The 20,170-nt window shown below is 34.0% G+C and overlaps 1 protein-coding gene across 2 annotated transcripts in view; it reads right to left on the bottom strand.

Moving 5' to 3' along the window:
• WASL (Wiskott-Aldrich syndrome like) overlaps positions 1-20,170 on the bottom strand; it is a 67,329-nt gene that overhangs the window by 10,835 nt on the left and 36,324 nt on the right. Inside the window, exons 5-10 of one of the 2 annotated variants that reach the window (XM_021079051.1) lie at positions 17,152-17,175; positions 10,321-10,489; positions 9,272-9,314; positions 8,091-8,244; positions 6,068-6,085; positions 2,093-2,613 (exon numbers count right to left, since the gene is read on the bottom strand). In XM_021079051.1, coding sequence (XP_020934710.1) covers positions 2,093-2,613; positions 6,068-6,085; positions 8,091-8,244; positions 9,272-9,314; positions 10,321-10,489; positions 17,152-17,175 — 929 coding nt within the window. The remainder of the gene's footprint in view (positions 1-2,092; positions 2,614-6,067; positions 6,086-8,090; positions 8,245-9,271; positions 9,315-10,320; positions 10,490-17,151; positions 17,176-20,170) is intronic. The other variant, XM_003134725.5, reaches the window with a different exon arrangement.

Genomic DNA, 20,170 nt, shown 5'->3' with positions numbered 1-20,170 from the left:
AAAAACAAATATTTTCAGGGCTTTGAATTTTAGCATGAGGCTCCAAAAGAAGTATTAACAGCAGCAAGAAATACAGACCCTTTAAGAAACCTGAAAATACAAAGCAGAGAAAGCAGCCAGAGTACAACCCTGTCATAAACACGTTGTATGAAGCACCTACTTGGACATAGTGCTACCTGAGGGCTACGGGATTCAAAATACATGTAAGTGAATACATATGTACTTCCTGCCAGCTCTTTAAAGTAAATCTATGGTTTTATGTTAGTTGTATTCACCATCAAATAAATTGATGATTTACACAGACTATTTCAAGAAACACTGCTAGAAAAATTTCAACTGCAGAATGGTTATTTTTAAAAAATGAAATAAAATTATAGACTCAGATCCTATCTATAACATACTAATAATTCACTGATTAAGCCCTCTAAGATAATACTCTGAATATAATCAAAAAGAAAGTGATTAAAACAAAAATGGCCTACATTCATAATGGAAAACATTTTTCTCTCTAAAAGAAATTTAGAGATAAATTCACAGGTTTTAGGGGGAGGGGTAAGGTGTGGGGGAGGACTGGGATGGGAAGAAGTGATGAAGGGGAGAGTAAATGAGAAATTTAACTCACCAACTTTTTAAATTAAGAAAAGAGGACAGAACTCAATTCATTAATAATATAGAACCTTATAATCACTAACTGAGAGAAGAAAATAAGAGTTGATTGTGAAGAAGAGAGGAAACAGAAAAGAGAAGCAGAAAGGCATGTAAGGAACTGGAGATGAGGGAATGATAGTGACACAGGACCCAGCATAGATTCTTTGGTAAAAGCTCATTAAAATCTACTATTTACCTGGGCTGTGGTCATTTTGACACTAATTCTCCCCTCTAGCAACTATTCAAAGTTCTTTAACTGCTCCTGAGAAATCTTTAGTCTCAACTAAATGGGAAGAGGGAGGAGAGGTGTCTGTTCACAGGCTGATCCAAGAATCAACCTGAATACACGTTAAAATTTACCATCCATAAGTTGTCTGAAGCCCTGCAGAGTAAATGTTCTGCCTGGAACAGAGAGACTACACATAAAGACCCAGAGGAAGCATGTCTTTGTTAGGCAGGTTAGGTTCTAGGTCAGGGATCAGGAAATTACTGCTCATGGACCAAGTCTAGCCTGACCCCTGATTCTGTAAAATTTTTTAAAAGCCAAGAATGATTTTTACATTTTTAAATGGTAGAAAGAAAATAAAAAGACGAATATTTGTGATATGTGCAAATTATATGAAATTCAAATTTCAATGTCCATAAATAAAGCTTTATACAACGCAATCATGCCCATTTATGTGCTGTCTATGGCTTCTCTCACGGTACGTATGTCTATAGCTGCTACTTTTGTGGTACTAGGCTGAGTTAAGTAGTTTTAACAGAGACCATACAGCCTGCAAGCTTAAAATGTTTACTATGTGGTCCTTTAAAGAAAAAAGTTTGCCAACCTTTGCTCCAGAAGATTAAATGATCACCTCATCCAATTCGGAGAACCCAAAATTATCTGCCATCACTACAGAAACCCTTATTACAACTCTTTCAGTTTTTTGTGGAGTCTGATTCTCCACGAATCTAAATTTCAGAACATGTAAACTTTAAAATATGGTTTAGTTTTCAGAAGTTAATGGAATGAATTTACAAAAATGATTATAATTGGATTCAACAGGGCTAAGTTTACTTCTGTACAGTTTAATAAAGATTTTTCTTTAAGTTTTATTTAAAAGTCTAGAACGATGAACTGCAAACACAGAGCAACATTTTTTAATATGAAGTTCTAAAATAGGCAAACTAAACTTATGGTGATAGAAATCAGAATCAGTGATTCTTTTGGGAAGAGACAGGCATGAGGGAACTTTCTGGGGTGATACTGTATAGGTATAAATTTGTGCATTTTATGAATATCAGAAATTCACAGGGTCAAAAAAACAAATACCACGAGAAAAAGTAAAAAAACAAAAGAATAGCAACCAAAAAAACCCAACCCCTTTTCAAAGAGGTCTTAAAATTACATTAAAATTCCATCATGACAGGTAATCTAAACTGAAAAGAACAGATTACTTACAGATTTCAGCTGAATACCCTGTCGTATCTGGTCTAAAAGTGCATCCCTTCCAGAGCAGGACACCGGTCGACTGTTCTGTTCCACTTTTTTAAGCTGAGCACCCTCTCTAATTTGATCTAAAAGAGCTGCTTTGCTTCCAGCAGGAGTTGGAACTTGATGGTCACCATCAGAAGGGAGGCCGGGGGGAGGTGGTGGCCCCGGTGGAGGTGGAGGTGGAGGAGGTGGGGGTGGTGCCGCTGACCCGGCCACCGACAGAGGTGGAGGTGGTGGTGGAGGCCCTGACGGTGCTGAAGAGGGAAGGGCTGGAGGTGGAGGAGGGTACATCCTATTTGGCGGAGGTGGAGGGACTCCTACGCCTGGCCTGGACGGAGGCGGCGGTGGCGGGGCAGCTGTGGGAGCTCTTGAAGGTGGCGGAGGAGGAGCCCCTCTTCCCCTGGCAGGAGGGGGAGGAGGGCCTGAGCTATGTGGAGGGGGGGGAGGAGGAGGCGGCCCTCCCCTTGATGGTGGTGGAGGTGGCGGTGCTGAAATAAAAACAGAAAAAAAGAAACCATGCTTTTTTCCCCCACAAACATCATACTGAAAAAGCAACTCACTTCAACATGTATTTAAAAAAAAAAAAAACAAAAAACCAGTATGAGAAAAAAGGCTTCATCTTTGTATTTATTTTACAAAGATATGTGAGCACTGATGATATCTCACAACTCTATTTGGGAATACTCAGCCTAAAGAACACCTTCCTGGTCTTTCTTGAAAAAAAATAATAGCTAAAATAGTACAAGTGAGTTTTTAGTAATCAGCATTACTTCTCAAGGTAAGGGAACAAAGAAATTTTTATATAATAATAACAAAAATATAACAATGAAATTAAACATTTTGATCAATAACTGTTATTTTACATTTTAATAAAAATTAATGGAATCTTCTCTCTTTAAAGAATCAAGTATATTTGTTTTATAAAATTAATTTCTATTCAGAATTAAACAGCTAATGCAGCATAGTTTATTGGAATTTATTCCACTTAATGTGAGTTAAACCCAAATACTTTTTCTTTTAAAAAATAAGCCTTTGTAACCTAACTTGCATAATTTATGTCCTATATTTTCTGTATGTATAGAATATATAACAACATATAATATATATGTAATAAATACATAATATATAATAAACATTGTACGATATTAATAAAAGATGGTCAGCAATTCTAGTGATGGCATTAAGGCCCAGCTGAAGGCATTAAGGCTAACTACTTACTTAGGAGACATTAACAAATCAACTGAGATTTCTAAGTACTGCAAAATTAAAGTTATTAATAAAATATTAACATTACTCTGATATATACATTCTTATTCTACTTAGGTGAAAATGTAAGATAAAAGTAGGAGAACAAATCCAAAGTACAAATTTTCTATGTTTTTAGAGGCATGATTTTGCCAAGAGGATTCACAAACTTGTATAATAATGAACATCATTATTTCTCCACTCATTTAAAGAGTGAATAGAAAAATTAACTATTTTTAGGAATAAAGAAATCCTAAAATCCATAACAGCTATTTGTATTTTCTGAGAAACTGTAATATTATTGATGAATTTTCTACAGTCTATACAAATACAAATACCCACCTTGATTTCAAGTAACAATAGGCTTAGATGCTCAATGATGCAATGATACCAAAGAGGAAAAAAACAGCCCTCAGTTCAAAGTAAATCAAACAGTATCTTTTGATTTCATCTGGGACAATCATGGGAAATATGCCATAAAAATATGCTATCAAATATAGTTATAAACATTTAGACATAATATGCAGAAGGGCCAATACTCATAAGGGTATTGTCTCCTGGCATACAAACTTTTAAAACTGGAAATAATACATAGCTGCAAACAGGAGTGTCATCCTACCTGGATCAGACCATTACTGAAGGAAGCTCCTAATATTTACACTCAAGGCATATTGGAGGTCTGGGTGTTGGAGCTAAGGTTCACTCAATTTTCTCACCAAATCCAAAGCAAGAAAACTTAAAGTTGCTAAAAGCAAAGTCCTTTTCAAACACATTTTGTAATAATAGGGTAAAACCAAGAGGATATGACATATGTATAATATGTGTACTCTCTGAATAAGACAGTACATCAAATTCTTTCAGCAGATACAAGAACTTCATTTTTAATCAATTTAAGGAGTTCCCATCGTGGCTCAGTGATTAACGAATCCAACTGGGAACCATGAGGTTGAGGGTTTCATCCCTGGCCTTGCTCAGTGGGTTAAAGGTCCGGCATTGCCATGAGCTGTGGTATGGGTCGCAGACATGGCTCGGATCCCGCATTGCTATGGCTCTGGCATAGGCCGGCGGCTACAGCTCCCATTAGACCCCTAGCCTGGGAACCTCCATATGCCGTGGGAATGGCCCTAGAAAAGGCAAAAAGACAAAAACAAACAAAAAAAACACCAAAAAAAATCGATTTAAGATCTACATTTCAATAAACAGTATTTGTCGAGACTGGCATTTTTATTACTTTGTTGCTTGTTAATCAAGAGGAAAAGGACCCAATCTATTCTACTACAAAAGGTATTAGTCATTTCCTGTGGTTCATCAAGGACTCTGGAACCAAAATCTTTTCTATGTACAATGATGTACTTCTTCAGTAGAAAGTATTAAAGTTCTTTTGAACTTGCAATAAGTACATTTATTACAATAATTTGGGATTCAGCTAATACTCATTCAGAGACACTAAATTTTTGTTCAGGGAAAGGGAGAGCCTTTATTTATAGCGAATAAATTATCAGCTGCATCCAGTTTAGCTACAGTAAAAGTTCAGCATTTCTATTACCTAAGAGGCATTTCTATTACTGAGGAAGTGACCATATTTTGGTGAAGAAAACATATTTTACCAATTTTATATTTTTATGGCCTATATCATACCTACATAAAAAGGAAAGTATGCAAAAGACATGCCATAACTATAGATAAAAAATGTGTAAGAATTAAAATAGGAGAAGAGAGGAGAGATGGCACAATATTAGTCGGGTTTACATGCACAAAAATGCCTGCTGAGCAGACACCATAAACTACTATGAAAAAGCCTGATGGCCTATAGATTTTCAAAACTCTAAGAGTCGCCAGAAACACTGGAATCAGAATGACAAGAATTTTTCATAGGTATTTTAAAAAAGAAATAAAGTAAAAAGTATGACACCAAAGTTACAACAAATAAAACTGTTTTTACCATCAAAGCTTAGTTCTTTAGAAGGGAAGAAAGACTGAGGTGTGCAGAACAAAACTTGTCTTGATAGTACGAAACAAAGAAAAGCTGATATACTTAAAGATAATTTAGTATTACTTCAGATCAAATTAAGAGTAATTGGTAGATAACTCTAGATATTTGATATTTAAGGGAATTATAAAGCAGAAATCATGAATATAACTAATATTTAAATGAAATGTACTACTATAGAATTCAGGAAACACTGAAGAACTGTTCTCATGCACAAGATCAAGCAAACCAGATAAATATTATTCAACACAAATTTAAATTTATGGGAATATTGACAATTCCCTGAGAAGTCATTTATAGAACTACTTACATGGTTTTGGTCAGTCCTCCCCATTGTGCAAATTAATATAAAAGTGTAAGTATATTTTACATAGGTTATTGGAATAATGCCAGGTATAAAAAGCAATCACTAAAAATAAGTATAATAAGTAATAATAAAAAGAACAGTGGTGCTGTAAGAGATTTTATAAAAATCCACAGAATTTCAAAACAACTATCTAAACTACAGATAAAACATGAGATCTGACTCATACAGGAATTTCCTTTTTACTTTAGCATCTACATGCCCCAAACATTAGTTTGAATGGAGGGCAGAAACCCTTACTGGATGTTAGATTTGGAGGCAATACAAATGAACACTAGTTTCTTGGACAATAAATACATGCATAATTTAGAACACTGGGTCAAATAACATTCCACATACATACCACTCCATTGTGGTGGACCTACAGAGCAGATTATTATAAATTAATGGACTTCAAAAGACTGCACAGACAGACAACAAAAAGATACACTGGAAATCACAAGTCTATTACTTGGTTTCAGGTTTTACAAAATATTTTTTCAAGACAACTTCATAAACTTCTCCCTAATTTTTTTTAACGCTTCTGAACATATTACATGTTCTGCCTAGAAAAAATTTCCTTAATAAAGCATTAATCTGTCTTTTTACTTCCACTCTAAAAAATTTATCTTCTCTAAGATCATTCTTGGGTATATTTAGATCTTTAGGTTCTGCACTGGGAGTTGGATTCTTGAATATGAGAATCTTTATAGTAATTTCCCAAAACATATTTTTTAATACCTTGTATATTTTCTTTTAAGTAATTCAACTGAGGAAAGACCTTGCCTAAAAGAAGCTAGAATAAAAAGCAATAATAATAAAGTTTAAAAAACGAACTCAGGGAGTTCCTGTTGTCAGTGTTAATGAACACGACTAGTGTCCATAAAGATGAGGATTCGATCCCTGGCCCCACTTACTGGGTTAAGGATCTGGTGTTGCTGTGAGCTGCAGTATAGGTTGCAGACACAGCTCGGATCCTGCGTTGGTATGGCTGTGGCGCAGGCCAGTGGCTGCAGCTCTGATTCAGTCCCTAGCCTGGGAACTTCCACATGCTGCAGGTGTGGCCCTAAAAAGCAAAAAACCAAACAAACAAACAAAAAAACCAAACCAAAAACTTCAACCAAATTAATACACACGCCTCTTACAGGTAAGAAGGCAGTGGTATGACTATTTAATAAATATCAAGAATATTTATAAACTTATAAATTCAGAGAGCTCAGAGACCCTGAGCATTATTTAGTATAAGGTGAAGGTAACAGTGGAGAAAAAGAGAGTCAAGGGAAAAACTAGGGTCCTCAAGACCTTCTATCAGCTGCACACTAACTAACCATGATGCATTCTGGGAGCATGTAAAAACAATGGTGCTATGTCCCAGGTGTTTTTATTAAAAGTCCACAGAATTTGGAAATGTAATTTTTCACTATGATAAATTAACATCATACTAGTTTCAGTGGAACTGGCACTGTGTTTTCACAATAGCAATTATGACCATGTACTTGTTTACATATCTTTTGTCACACTAGACTCTAAGATTTCCGAAGGAAGAAACCATATCTCTACATCTCAATATCCTAGGTAGAGACCAGTGCTGACATAATATTTAATGAATTTATGAAAGAATAAATGAACAAACTTCAGTGAAAAAGACACAGGTAAATCAGATACCTAATTTAAAATGATGGTAAAATTCTTCAGAAGAATGCTTTGAGTAAATGGGGCTTTTGCTTTGCTACACTGTCTATCATGAATATGCAAAAACTATGAAGAAGAAAAGTGGCCCCAAATGAATAAGGTGGCCAAAAGATAAGTGTCAAACTGGAAAACTTAGAGTTACTGTATTTGCAATTTACTGTGATAATTATTACGATCAAAAAACAAGGTGATTTCAATAAAAGATCTTAAGAGGCTGCAAGTTGTTTGTGCTCTCAGGTATTAAATGACAGAAAAATTTTAAAAGTTATTTAAAAATAAATAAGATTTTCATTTTTATATTCTGAAAATGCTTATACAGTATAGAATTAGTGATTATTATTTAAATTACTACTTCTGAGTTATAATAAAAATAACTTTGATGATGGTCTCTAAGATTCAGTAAGATATTATGCAACTATAATTTTTTATTCTAAAATCAAATAGCCACAAGATTTTGTATGAACTGTCATGAATTTAATATAAGACCTTTTAACAATATGAAAAACCTTGTCAAGTATTTCAGTTATACAGAAATAATGTAAAACAATACACTGGGCCAAACTAGTTATCCATAAATGTGAACATTCTTTACTTAAGGAAGGTATACATGAATGTGTGTCTCTGTCTTCTATGAAACTGACCTCAAAAGATTTTTTTTAAAAAGATCAGGATGCTTAAATAGAAACAAAAGTTACCTTGCCTTCGTAGTTCATTTTTAACAGCTTCAACACCTCCTGTCTTTTCAATGAAGTCATATATAACTTTTGATGTTTCTCTGTCTTTAAGTTGTGCCTCTGAGATTCCACACATATCAAAAAGATTCTTCAATTCTGGATCCAAATTATTTAACTACAACAGACAAAATAACTGATAAAAACTATAAAAACCATCTCAATTTTTTAAAAAAGCATGACGAAATTTTATTTTCACACCTGTGCCCTTTATGAAGTTATTTTAAGTTTATACATTTTTAATATAGTTAGATTTTTATATACTAAACTTTCTCATAAAAACAGAAAAGATAAGAACAAAGAAGGCATCTCATTCAGCTTTTTACTAATCCCTTCATGATTCAGATATCTCTAATACCTATTCTATCTCGTCCCTAAATAAGATTTGTGTATAGTCACAAATAACCACAAAAAAAAGTAAATCAATTTGAAGATTTGAGGTCAAGAACCTCTTTATAATTCAACTACCCTGTACAGTGCCCAATGCAAAGAGGTACTCAAAAATACTGTGGCACTAACACTGCAGTTATAACAAAAATAATGAAAAGGATTTTTGACCCCAATCACAAATAATATTTCTTTTCAAAATAATCTTTTCAAACCTTGATTATCTGTCAAATGTTAAATTTGTATACTTAGGTAACCAAAAGGTAAAAATGTTAAAAAAAATTTATTTTTGCCAGCAGTTTCACCTACTTTGCTCATAATGCTATAAATTAATGAATGATGAAATTGCCAAAAAACATCAGTAGAATAAAAAAAAAAATCCAGATAATTCAACAACCAGATACTTATATACTATATTTAATTATAGTTTAATTATAGTGCTTTCCAGTAATTTGTCTTATTATTTCCCTGAAATGATCACTTGAAGAAATAATTTTCTTCACTTGGCTTTCAAAACACAAAGATTTTATATTACAGTAGATAAAGCAAAAGAGTTAAAAAAAAAAAAAACCTTTCTCTTTAGAAGACTTAGCCATCAATGAGAGAACAATCTATTATTCTAAACCTTAGTAGAATATATACGTAAATAAAGCACATTCAAATTAAAAAAAAAATGATTAAGAATAAAAGTCTAAAGACAGGCCATGACATTTCTACATATTTAGAACAGTAATGATTAAAGTGTGAAAGGCACTTACATCAAAGCCAGTATTTGGATCCCAACCAACATGTCCAATGTGCCTAAAATAATAAAAAAATAGAAAAATGAAATGCATGAATGGCATTAAAAACATAATATCGATGAAATCCAATCCACCCAGTGAATTTCTGAGCTGAAATTATAGTTCTCATAGACATAACCATACTCAGGGAAAAACTGTTCAAGTAATCAAGACACTTGGATTCTAGCCCTGGCTCTGCTACTAATTGAGCCTCAACATTTTCGTACAGTCTTTCTGAGCAGCCATTTCTTAACCAACAAACTAGTGCTATATTTATAAGAGAATAAGAATTTTGTAATGAAGTAATAGAGTGTAAGAGAATGCTTGAAATACATCAAGTAAATAGCAAAGGTTTGATGCCTACTATAGACTGTGTCTTCCGAAAATTCCTTTAAGACCTAGTCCCCAGTGTAACGGCTCCTGGAGATGAAGATTTGGGGAGGTAATTAGGTCATGAAGGTGATCCCTCAAGAATGGGATTGGTGCCCTTCAGAAAGAGGCCCAGAGAGCTGTGCCACCCTCTTTTGACATGTGAGGGAGGACACAGTGAGAGGATGGCTGTCTATGAACCAAGAAGTGGGACCTCACAAGACACCAAATTTGCTTGCCTCTTCCCAGTCTCTGGAACTGTGAGAAATTGACAATTTCTCTTGTTAACAAGCTACTCAGTCTACAGTATTCTGCTGGCAGCCCCAAAAGACTAGGACAATGCTTTAGGCAATTTCCAAATAACGATTTACAGGGAAAAGTGAGAAGTCATTTTCATATCCAATGATTATTTGAAAAAACAACTTTTATGTAATTTTTCTTTTCTGATGGGTGGAAAAGTAAAAAAACCTAAGATTTATAAAGGGTCTACTGAAAAATAGCCTTTTAAAAACTCAAAATTTATAGCTAAAAAGGTCTGTAAGTGATAAACATAAAGGTTTCCCCCAAAAAGAATACAAAATTTTCTAACAATTTAAAAAATCAAGAGCAAAAATGAGTGAATCAAAAAGTAAAGAATAATAAAAGAAATGGCTTACTGGAAATTGCTTGGTGTTCCAATATCTGCCTTAGTTAACCTCTTTTTTTTAGCTTTTCCTTTTTTCTTTTCTTTGGTATGGGAAATGTTGTTGACTTGTGGACCATAAAACCTATTTGTTGTGATTTCTGGGTTTTTTATGTCAACTGTTGCCATGGGTAGATTAGGACCTGCAAATAAAGTCAAAATAATATAAAGGGGATAAAATTTTAGGTATTACAATCATAATTTAAAAATTTAAACATCTTTTTCTGCAGTAGAAACACTGCATTACTGTAGATTATTTAAACCTTAAACTTGTATGTTAATTTTTTATAAATAATACATTTCAAGATTTCCTAATTTCAAAAATCTATTAATACATTCTTAAACACATTAGAATAGATACATTATTTCAAAGCAAATGTGTATTTTTATAACATTAAATCTCATGAAAAACACAAATATTCAACAAGAATTTAAATTTAATGGATAGGATTCCTTAAATTTTGACTATTAACAGCTTCACATACAACACATTACTCACTGGTAAGGTAGCATACATTACATAAGAAGAGTTAAAGAGAAGAAGCATCTACTTCGTTTTAAATCTAACGAAGAAAAAGATGAATGAAAAAAAAATAAATAAATCTAACGAAGAAATCTAGTCTTCTTTGTTTCAAATTTATTAGTCTATGAGGAAAGAAAATTGTTACTACCATTTTTTTCAAAACTGCTATTTTTATCATAATATTTCCCCATTATTATACATACACGTTGACTATCAGAAGTATAGAGCTCAAAAATATAAAAGAATTCTCAATACATTCCATCTTCCACAGGAATTAATAGCAAAAAGATCTCAGGCATCTTCACGTATTATTAATAGCATCTTCAGGAGTGACACAAAATATAGCACAAAAATTTGTTTTATAATTCACAAAAATATTCTTGGTCTTAAAACTATGAGATTCTGAATGAAACATATTCAAATTAAAAATTCCTTATACATTTAACCAAAGGTCAACACATGATCCTTAGAGATTCCATTTTAATACATGATTCTTTGACAAAACCTCCTATCAGACCAAATTCCTCTGAGATAATTATATTAATGACAACTTTTTAAATGTTGTATAAAGCACAAGCACTATTGTGTGGAGAAAGAGACTGCTATCTTTAGAAAAGGCCCACTTGCAAAGCTGGCCCTTAGCTGGCATCTGGGATCTAGGATTTCAAGAGAGTTCCCATTATTTCCTTAAAAGATGGGCTTACTGTGTCTCAACAACCTGTGCTAACAACATGGCTTATGTTAAATATCTGCTTTCCTTCTGGGAGTCTAGAGCCTTGGTATGTGCTAGACAGAATATGCCCACGTGATTTAATCCCCAACAGACCTGAGGCACTGAGCTTCTCCTTTAGCTCACTTCAGGTATGGTGCAGCAATTCAGTGCTAGAGAAATTAAGTACATCCTCTGTGCCTCTAATGAGAGAATACTCTTGGAAGCTTGTGTGTAGTTTACCCCAGATTCAACCCTTATGAATTTCTCTTTTGTTGATTTTGTTTTATATCCTTTCACTGTACTAAATCTTTGCCACAAGTACTACTATGTGCTCAGTCCTGTGAGTCCTTCTAGCGCATCACCAACTGTAGGGTGGTCTGTGGAATCCCCAACACAATTATAGAATGGCAGATAGAAACCCCAATAAATTATAGGCTAATGTATGTTAGGTGATCACTAAATGCCAACTGGACTGTAATTCTTCAATTGTGCTGAAAACCTCAAATGTATCCTATTCATTAAAGTTGTCTGAAATAAAAATGTTTACCTACATGAGGAAAATATACATGACTCATTTTCTCTCTCTTAACTGCACTATTAGAGATGAAAATATACTTAAAATCATGAACGCCATTTACCACTTTATCAGATAGACAACTTGGAAAGATGTGTATTTTTAACATCACCAAAATTCAGCTATTTTCTCTCAATGAAACTCAGAGTCTTCCTACATAAGTACGATATGTACAAGTCTAAAAAGTTCTATTTGTAATTTCATACAAAACTCCATGGGAAGGTGCTCAGATTGGCAAAAAACAAAAATTATTCTTGGAAAAAAAATGGAAGCTAGTGAACAATATGGATAAAGCTATCAAAAGGTGATTCAGTGTCAAGGAGTAACCTGAGAATAATTGGATTAAAAATTAAAGGTTAGTTAAGCAATACAGAAGGCTTATTAAATAGCAGATAAAGACCTGGATTTTCATTTGCTCCCTTACAAGACTTTACTGAAGTTCCACAAAATAAGGGACTTATTAAAAACATTCAGAATTCAAGTATTAAAGGGTTGAATTTGGATCATACCAATATCTTCATAGACTTACTTAGTGATCTATTTTTACTTCTCATTCTTCCTTTTCTGCTTTCTCTCTTTTTATAATTTATCATTACCAATTATTATAACAAATGCTGCCCACAATAAAATGCTACAAATTATTATTTACTCTCCTATCTTTATATTTAATGAAATTTAGGATCTTAAGACAGATTTAGGTTATCAGTTACGCATTCTCTTAATACGTCATCCTTCCTGAAATAGGTATCAAAATAGCAATAATAAAGGAGCAACCAGATTCATTAAAGAATAACAAAAATTTAATAACTTGGAGCTCCCATTGTGTCCCATTTATTTCTGCTGAGAAATAAACCCGACTAGTATCCATGAGGATGTGGGTTCCATCCCTGGCCTCAGTCAGTGGGTTAACGATCTGGTATTGCTGTGAGCTGCAGTGTAGGTCACAGATGCGGCTTGGATCCCACATTGCTATGGCTATGCTACAGACTGGTCATTACAGCTCCAATTTGACCACTAGCCTGGGAACTTCCATATGCCGTGGGTGTGGCTCTAAAAAGACAAACAAACAAAAAAACTAATGACTATAATTTGCTTTTAGGAAAAAATAAAAATATTTTTATACTGCTTTAGTTTATATAAAAGTAATCTATTATACTATGAATGTCCTAAATTGGTGGGTAAAGTTAAGTTTAATAGTTTAAATTATCTAAGCTACAAATTTTTTCTCTGGGAAATTATAAAGTTAACATTCCTGTAAGCCTGATTTATAACTCACTAGAGAAAATAACTCAGCCATCACTTAAGAAAGTTCAAGGCTGAAGAGGACATGAATAAAATATATGTCATATGAGAATGAAAACTAAAGATCCCCCCCATTCCTCTACCCCAAAATCAGTGTATATATATATATATTGTTATGCATCTGCCAGTTTATAAAGCTATGGCATTAGCTACTTAGTGTCATTACACACACAGTTCATCAGTACCGGCTAAGGCATAATTTAATTAAGTCTATGTAGAAAAATCTGTATTACAGAGGTGAACAGAAAGTTGGTATTAGCTGGGAAATTAGAGTTTTCTAAATCTCTCATTTTATAGATTAAAACCTAAGGACAAGAATAGTCAGGTGAACTGCCAAAAGAGATTAGTGACAAAGTCATACAACTAGTGACAAAGGCAAAGATGAACTCTGCTATCTTGGTTCTTAATCCACTACTCTTTCTATGAACTATTCTAACTTTTACACAAAAGCCAAATGACAAGATGACTGATAATGCTACCTTTACAAATGCTATATTTCATTTCTTTACCAATGTATCAATTCTCTCAGTTTGTAGTCCAACAGCTCATCATTTAAGAAATATTTACTAATAACTTCTAAAACTTAGAAAAAAAGATTTCTTACACATTTAAGAGATTACATATTTGGCTATTTCTGTTGACAATAGTCATTTGAATTTTGAAGATGTTAGGGAATAAATTTAAAATAATGTTGTAAACCCCAATTAAATATTTGTTTCAAAAATGACAGACTAACAAAGTGATAACTTGTATAAGGCACAGAGTCTTTTTTTAAAATAAAGCTTATGAAAGATATGGTAACAGAGATACTCTTAAATCATTTCTATTAAAGTTTAATTATTCCATTTATGAAATTACACTCATCCTAAGAACACATACTAAGTAAATATATAATGAAGAGGGACATAGCCTGCTTTTTAAAAAAGCAGTCAAATGACAAATTACCTTCTTCTGATTAAGGACAACTGTCACAGAAAAAAATTTTTTTTAAATATTCTCACTGAACAGCATTTCCAGTTAATTTTAAAACTAAATGAACAAACTAAAGTCTTCCCCTCAATTACATAAAAAGCAGAGAGCTCTCACCAAGGTAATTTAGTTGAGAAACAGGTGGCCTAGAGGCCTCTGATGTCAAGCAGTCATGAAGCTGAGAACAAATCATTGGAAAGCATCTAAGCTAAAAGGTGAGACTGACCAATAAAGAAAAAAAGGAAAATGTATGGATTAGGAGTTAAAGAGGAAGACACTGAATTTCATTTCAGGAATATATGTTCCTTCTCCATAAAGTGTCTTTTTAATAGTTACAATTTGAAAAGGTCTGTTAAACTCATAATCTAAATGAGGATCTGGGACAAAGCACCTGCACAGATACTGCAAGACATTTAAGGTGTCCATTGCCACCTAGTGGCAGTGCACTAAATGCAGAAAAGTAATATGCCATCTTCAAAATAGTGGTCTCTGATGGCAACTGACTGCAAAGCAGGAAAAAATATTAAAACTTCTGTTAGTAATTATTCTATGTATACTCTGTAAAAAAGCATGCAAATTTTGGTAACATTTGCTGTATAATTTTGTATTTTAATGAAAACATTTTAAAAATTTTCTGTTTATTTAATGAAAAAAGTTTGGGACCACTGTGCCAAAGGTTTAAAATTACATACCTAAAGGTTTAAAACCAAGAGCAATCTCAGAGAATGAAACTGTGTTTAATTATGAGTCTCTCTTAATCGGGGTAATAAAATTGTGAGTCACCACTGTCACATAAAGAATATCCAAATTCTATCTATTATGGATTAGCTACCTCTTCAGAAATATATTTTATATGTATTGAAAAGATTAAGGTAAAAAATATTTACATCCTTAACTTTAATTACATTATATACACTTTAAAGTCTCAGGTTACTTTTCCCAAAGATAATTTACCACTAGAAAGCCTGCCACACTGGTACTTAATATATGCTCACAGAATGCAAATTAGTTTAATAAATTAAAAGAGATTAAAATATTGAACAAAAAACAAAAGAAAAAAATTCTAATGCTACATTAAATGTTTACAGATGAAGGACTTCTGACTCAGCTGCTTTTTTTGCATCCTCTGCTTCTGCCACATTCTAACTGCATATCTCAAGGCGTTACTTACCCTCTCTAGGTCTGTTTCTCCTTCAAAATCATCTTGATATAGCATAATGGTTAGGGGTCAGGCTCTGCAGTTAAATCACTTGAGACTGAATCCTGCTCCATTACATCCTAGTTTTGTGACCTTGAGCAAGTTATCTATCTGTGCCCATTTGCTCATCTATAAAGTAGGGATAATAGCAGCTATTTCATATGGTTTCTGGACAGTGTCTGGCAGATAGTAAATAATCATTAAATAGTAGCTGCCATTATTATCATCATAATTATCTTCATCATAAATAACTAATATTTATTAAGCACCAAGCTAAACACTTTGATTACTTACTTATCTCCAAGCAATCCTATGTCAGTACTAAAAACTTCATTTAAAAGGGAAAGTCAAAGTATACAATATTTGGCACATGGTAGGCATTATTGAAGGTTGTCAGATCTTCTTAAAATAGTAATAAGGTAAATAACCCACAATTTAATACAGCAATACTTGGTTCATGTTTTTGTATCAGGAAAATAAATTTAAGGACAAAATCAGAAGGTAAAACATCAGCTGAAAAGAAACCAAAACCAACAGCCACCACTACTTGTCATATATTAAGAACTCTGTATTCTATCGTTTCCCTGAATAATCATTCCAAATTCCGATTAGAGAATTTGAGATGCTTTAAAAAGCAGCAGCTATATTCCCCATTATAATGAAGGCTCCTGGAGCAATGGTTCACAACACCAGGGATCCCACTTCAATGTGAGAAAACCATGGATTCTCTCTCTCCCTAGAGAAAATAATATACAGTTTTTTAAATTACAGCACACAATTTCAGCAAGGTTTTTATGGGGTCCAGGATAAGACTCTCTGCCCCAGAGATCTGGGACTTTGTCCTGTATATCTTGGTATTCTGCTTTTATTCTTTGGTTTAAGTACATGTATTTTTAAAAGATGAATCCACAATTCTTCAAGTGTTCATTATCAAACTAAAGAGGATTATGTATAGCTACTGTTTTTTTTATACACCAGAATAGTAAATGTTCATTCTGAAAGGGACTAGTTTCATATTCCCAATGTGAAATAATCTTTCAAGTAAGAAAAAAAGATAAATATGAAAATAGGAAATGAACAAATATGCTAGATAAAACTTACTGCCTTTAAGACATTAAGACGAGGTGGTACCATTTCTAAACTTGATCAATTATGAATATGGAATTAAGATAAAAGAGTGATGTACACCCTATGTAGCTTTCCCTCACCTTATAAAAAAGTCCAAGAATATTACATTTCTAAGTCCCATTTGTTATTTATTTTAAAATAAGAACATAGGAGGTCCCTTGTGCCACAGTGGGTTAAGGATCCAGTGTTGTCACTCCCTATTGCTTGGGTTCAACCTCTGGCCTTCAGGAACTTTCACATGCTGTGGGAGCAGCCAAAAAAAAAAAGAATGCAAATAAACTATAGTATTTAATCATAGATATTACATATTATATTAGGTATTAATGTATGATACATGTTTCTACAAGGATTAAATTATAATCTAAAATCTTTTTGAGGAATAATTATCAAAGAGCTTACCATTTGGAGGGTCTCGTCTTTTCTCTGTTAGGAAATAAATTAAAAGAATGTTATTAGACATATGTAATACCAAAATCAACATAAAAATGAACTCATCTAAAGTCTTATTCCTAAGTCAATACATAAGTAGTTAAGAAAAGCTTCTCTGAGGAACTGGTACCTGAGTAGACACGTGGACAAAACAAGAGGGGGAGCAACATATTCAAAGGCCCTAAGGAGGGAAGAGCATGAAGGAACACCATAATACTGGACTGCAGTGAGCCAAAGAAAGAGAGGAAAGAGAGAAGTCACAAGGAGTTAGGGAACTGGATCACGTAGGGTCTCACAGGCCACAGGTTAAGGAATATAGTTTGTATTCTATATAGGATAGGAAGTTCTTATAGGGCTCTTAATAGGGCAAGTGCCATGATCTAATCTACATTCTAAAAGTTTTGCCTAGGGAGTTCCTGTGGTGGCTCAGCAGTGATGAACCTGACTAGTATCCATGAGGACGTGAGTTCGATCCCTGGCCTCACTCAGTGGATTAAGGTAGCAACAGGGGTGGTAAGAAATAGATGCAGGACATGTTTTTGAAGGTAGAGACAATGGGACTTACTGACAGGGTTTATGAAGAACCGTGGTGAACCACAGTGACAAGGTGGCGCCAATAGGCAAAGGAAAAACTGCAAAAGTAGTAGGGGCAGGTCTGATGGGGGTTGGGGAACATAAATCAAGGGTTCTGTTCAGACACACTAGGTTTGAAGGCAATTCTGATACTTGAATGTTCAAATGGAGTACCCAAGTCTGAAAATCAGGGGAGAAGTCTACGATATAGATAAAACTTTGAGAGTCAGCAGCATACAGACAGTATTCAAAGCTATGAGACTGAATGAAAGCACAAAGGTAATGAGGATACCCGGAGATGTCTGAGCACTGAGGCAGTCCACAATAATACTGAATAGCTACAGCTAATTAGGTAGGAGTAATACCAGGAGCACTTCTACTAATCCTGTGCATTCATACGCTTACAAACTTGGTTTGACACAATTTTTGTTTCAAGAAAGTTCAACAAAAGTGGTTGAAGAATTTTAAACAAAATATAATTTCCACAGATTTTCTGATACAAAAATTTCCAAAATAAGACAAATACCCGTAAACAATAATTTAATAATTAGTTTATAAACAGCCACAAATTAAAGTTAATAGGATTTAAATTGAGGGACAAGTTGAAAATATAAATGTATTACTCCATCTGGTGGTCTGATGAAGTAATTTTGTGAAACATGTAAGCACGTCTTATTTATGTCAATGAATGTTAAATCTCCAGTGTCCTAGGTAATGCTATCTCTGCATCCAGAGTGGAAATACTTAAGTTGGTGGTAAAACAAATATGGAAGGTATTTGCTGAGACAATGTCAAGTTCAGAATTTAAGTTCTAAAAAGCAATTACTTAGAAATATGACACTATCCTGGCTCAAGAGTCATTCTTGTGAGAAAAAAAAAGGGAAGGTTTGGTTGAACAAAGAAGAATGGGAGCTGAGGTGTTTGCTAGAAAAATTAGCAAAACAGTGTTTAATCATATCAGAGAATGCTTTTAGTATTGCATTACTAATCTACTACTTTTGGAGTACTGTGTTCAAATCTGGACATCATATTGAAGCTGGGCCATTTTCTCAAATCTGGACCATTTGAAGAAAACAAAAATCTATAGCACATTCAGAGCACAGTATACAGGATTGAGTCTATAAATTGCATCATGTGAAGAATAAGAAACTGGACCTGGTTTAAGCTAAAGAAGTAAAGGCCTAAAGAGGATATGACATGGCTTCTGACATTACATAGCTAGTAGAAGGAAAAGAAAACAAACTAATTCTTTTTTGCTCCAAAAGGTGCATCTAAGTTAAAGAGAGGTGAGGTTGAAAGTTTTGACTTAGCATAAATGATGAATCAAGCTGTCTCCCATATGTTGTGATCTTTCTGCTTCTGAAACACTAAGCCTAAAAGTTTAGGAACTATATAAAACAGAATTCCTGTACCAGGTGAAAAACACCTTTAAGTGACCTCTGTTTTTTAAAGTCAATCTACAATTTAAGAAGTATTTTTAAAATTCTTTTTTTTTTTTTTTTTTGTCTTTTTGCTATTTCTTTGGGCCGCTCCCGCGGCATATGGAGGTTCCCAGGCTAGGGGTCGAATCGGAGCTGTAGCCACCGGCCTACGCCAGAGCCACAGCAACGCAGGATCCGAGCCGCGTCTGCAACCTACACCACAGCTCACGGCAACGCCGGATCGTCGACCCACTGAGCAAGGGCAGGGACCGAACCCGCAACCTCATGGTTCCTAGTCGGATTCGTTAACCACTGCGCCACGACGGGAACTCCAAAATTCTTTTTTATATTGAAAATGTCACATAGTTTGACTGAAAGGAACCTCAAGGAGCCCCTGGCCTAGTACTGCAACATATCATTGACATAGGAACTGAACCATAAGTTACTCCATAGCATTAAATTATTTCCTAGCATGGAATCAATTGGTAAACACCTATGGTCCTCAAAAGAACAAAAAAACAACAGGCTCCTAATAATTCTCCTGTTCTCTCATTACAAGGGGGTTATAATAAGATGGCAGTAAGTGAGGCAACAACTTATTTTATTTTCATTTTACACTACTCCCCTCTTGGAAACCCATTAAAATGACAATAAACATGAATAAGATGGAATACATGCTTTTATACTCCTATTTTCCAGATGTAGTGCCCTCCTTTTCCATGATTTATTCCCTCTTATTGGTAAAATACTGCTTTGAGTACAGTGATTTTTCAAACTGGAGTAACATGTATCCTTGGATGTGCTCAAAGACTTTTCAAGATGTATATGGGCATGGCTAGTTTCAAGGGGATCTATTTGCTAATCTCAACTCCCATGTTATTTCTCCTAGAAGTGACCTGCTAATTATTAAGAAGATAATTTTGGGGAGGTTCACCTTTCCTAATAATCCCTTCCCACTTTACAACAGAAAGGGCTGGTACATTGTTCTACACCAA

This window comes from Sus scrofa, chromosome 18 (assembly GCF_000003025.6).
Source record: "Sus scrofa isolate TJ Tabasco breed Duroc chromosome 18, Sscrofa11.1, whole genome shotgun sequence".
In the NCBI taxonomy this organism is placed as follows: domain Eukaryota; kingdom Metazoa; phylum Chordata; class Mammalia; order Artiodactyla; family Suidae; genus Sus; species Sus scrofa.
This window is presented reverse-complemented; position numbering and strand designations above follow the sequence as displayed.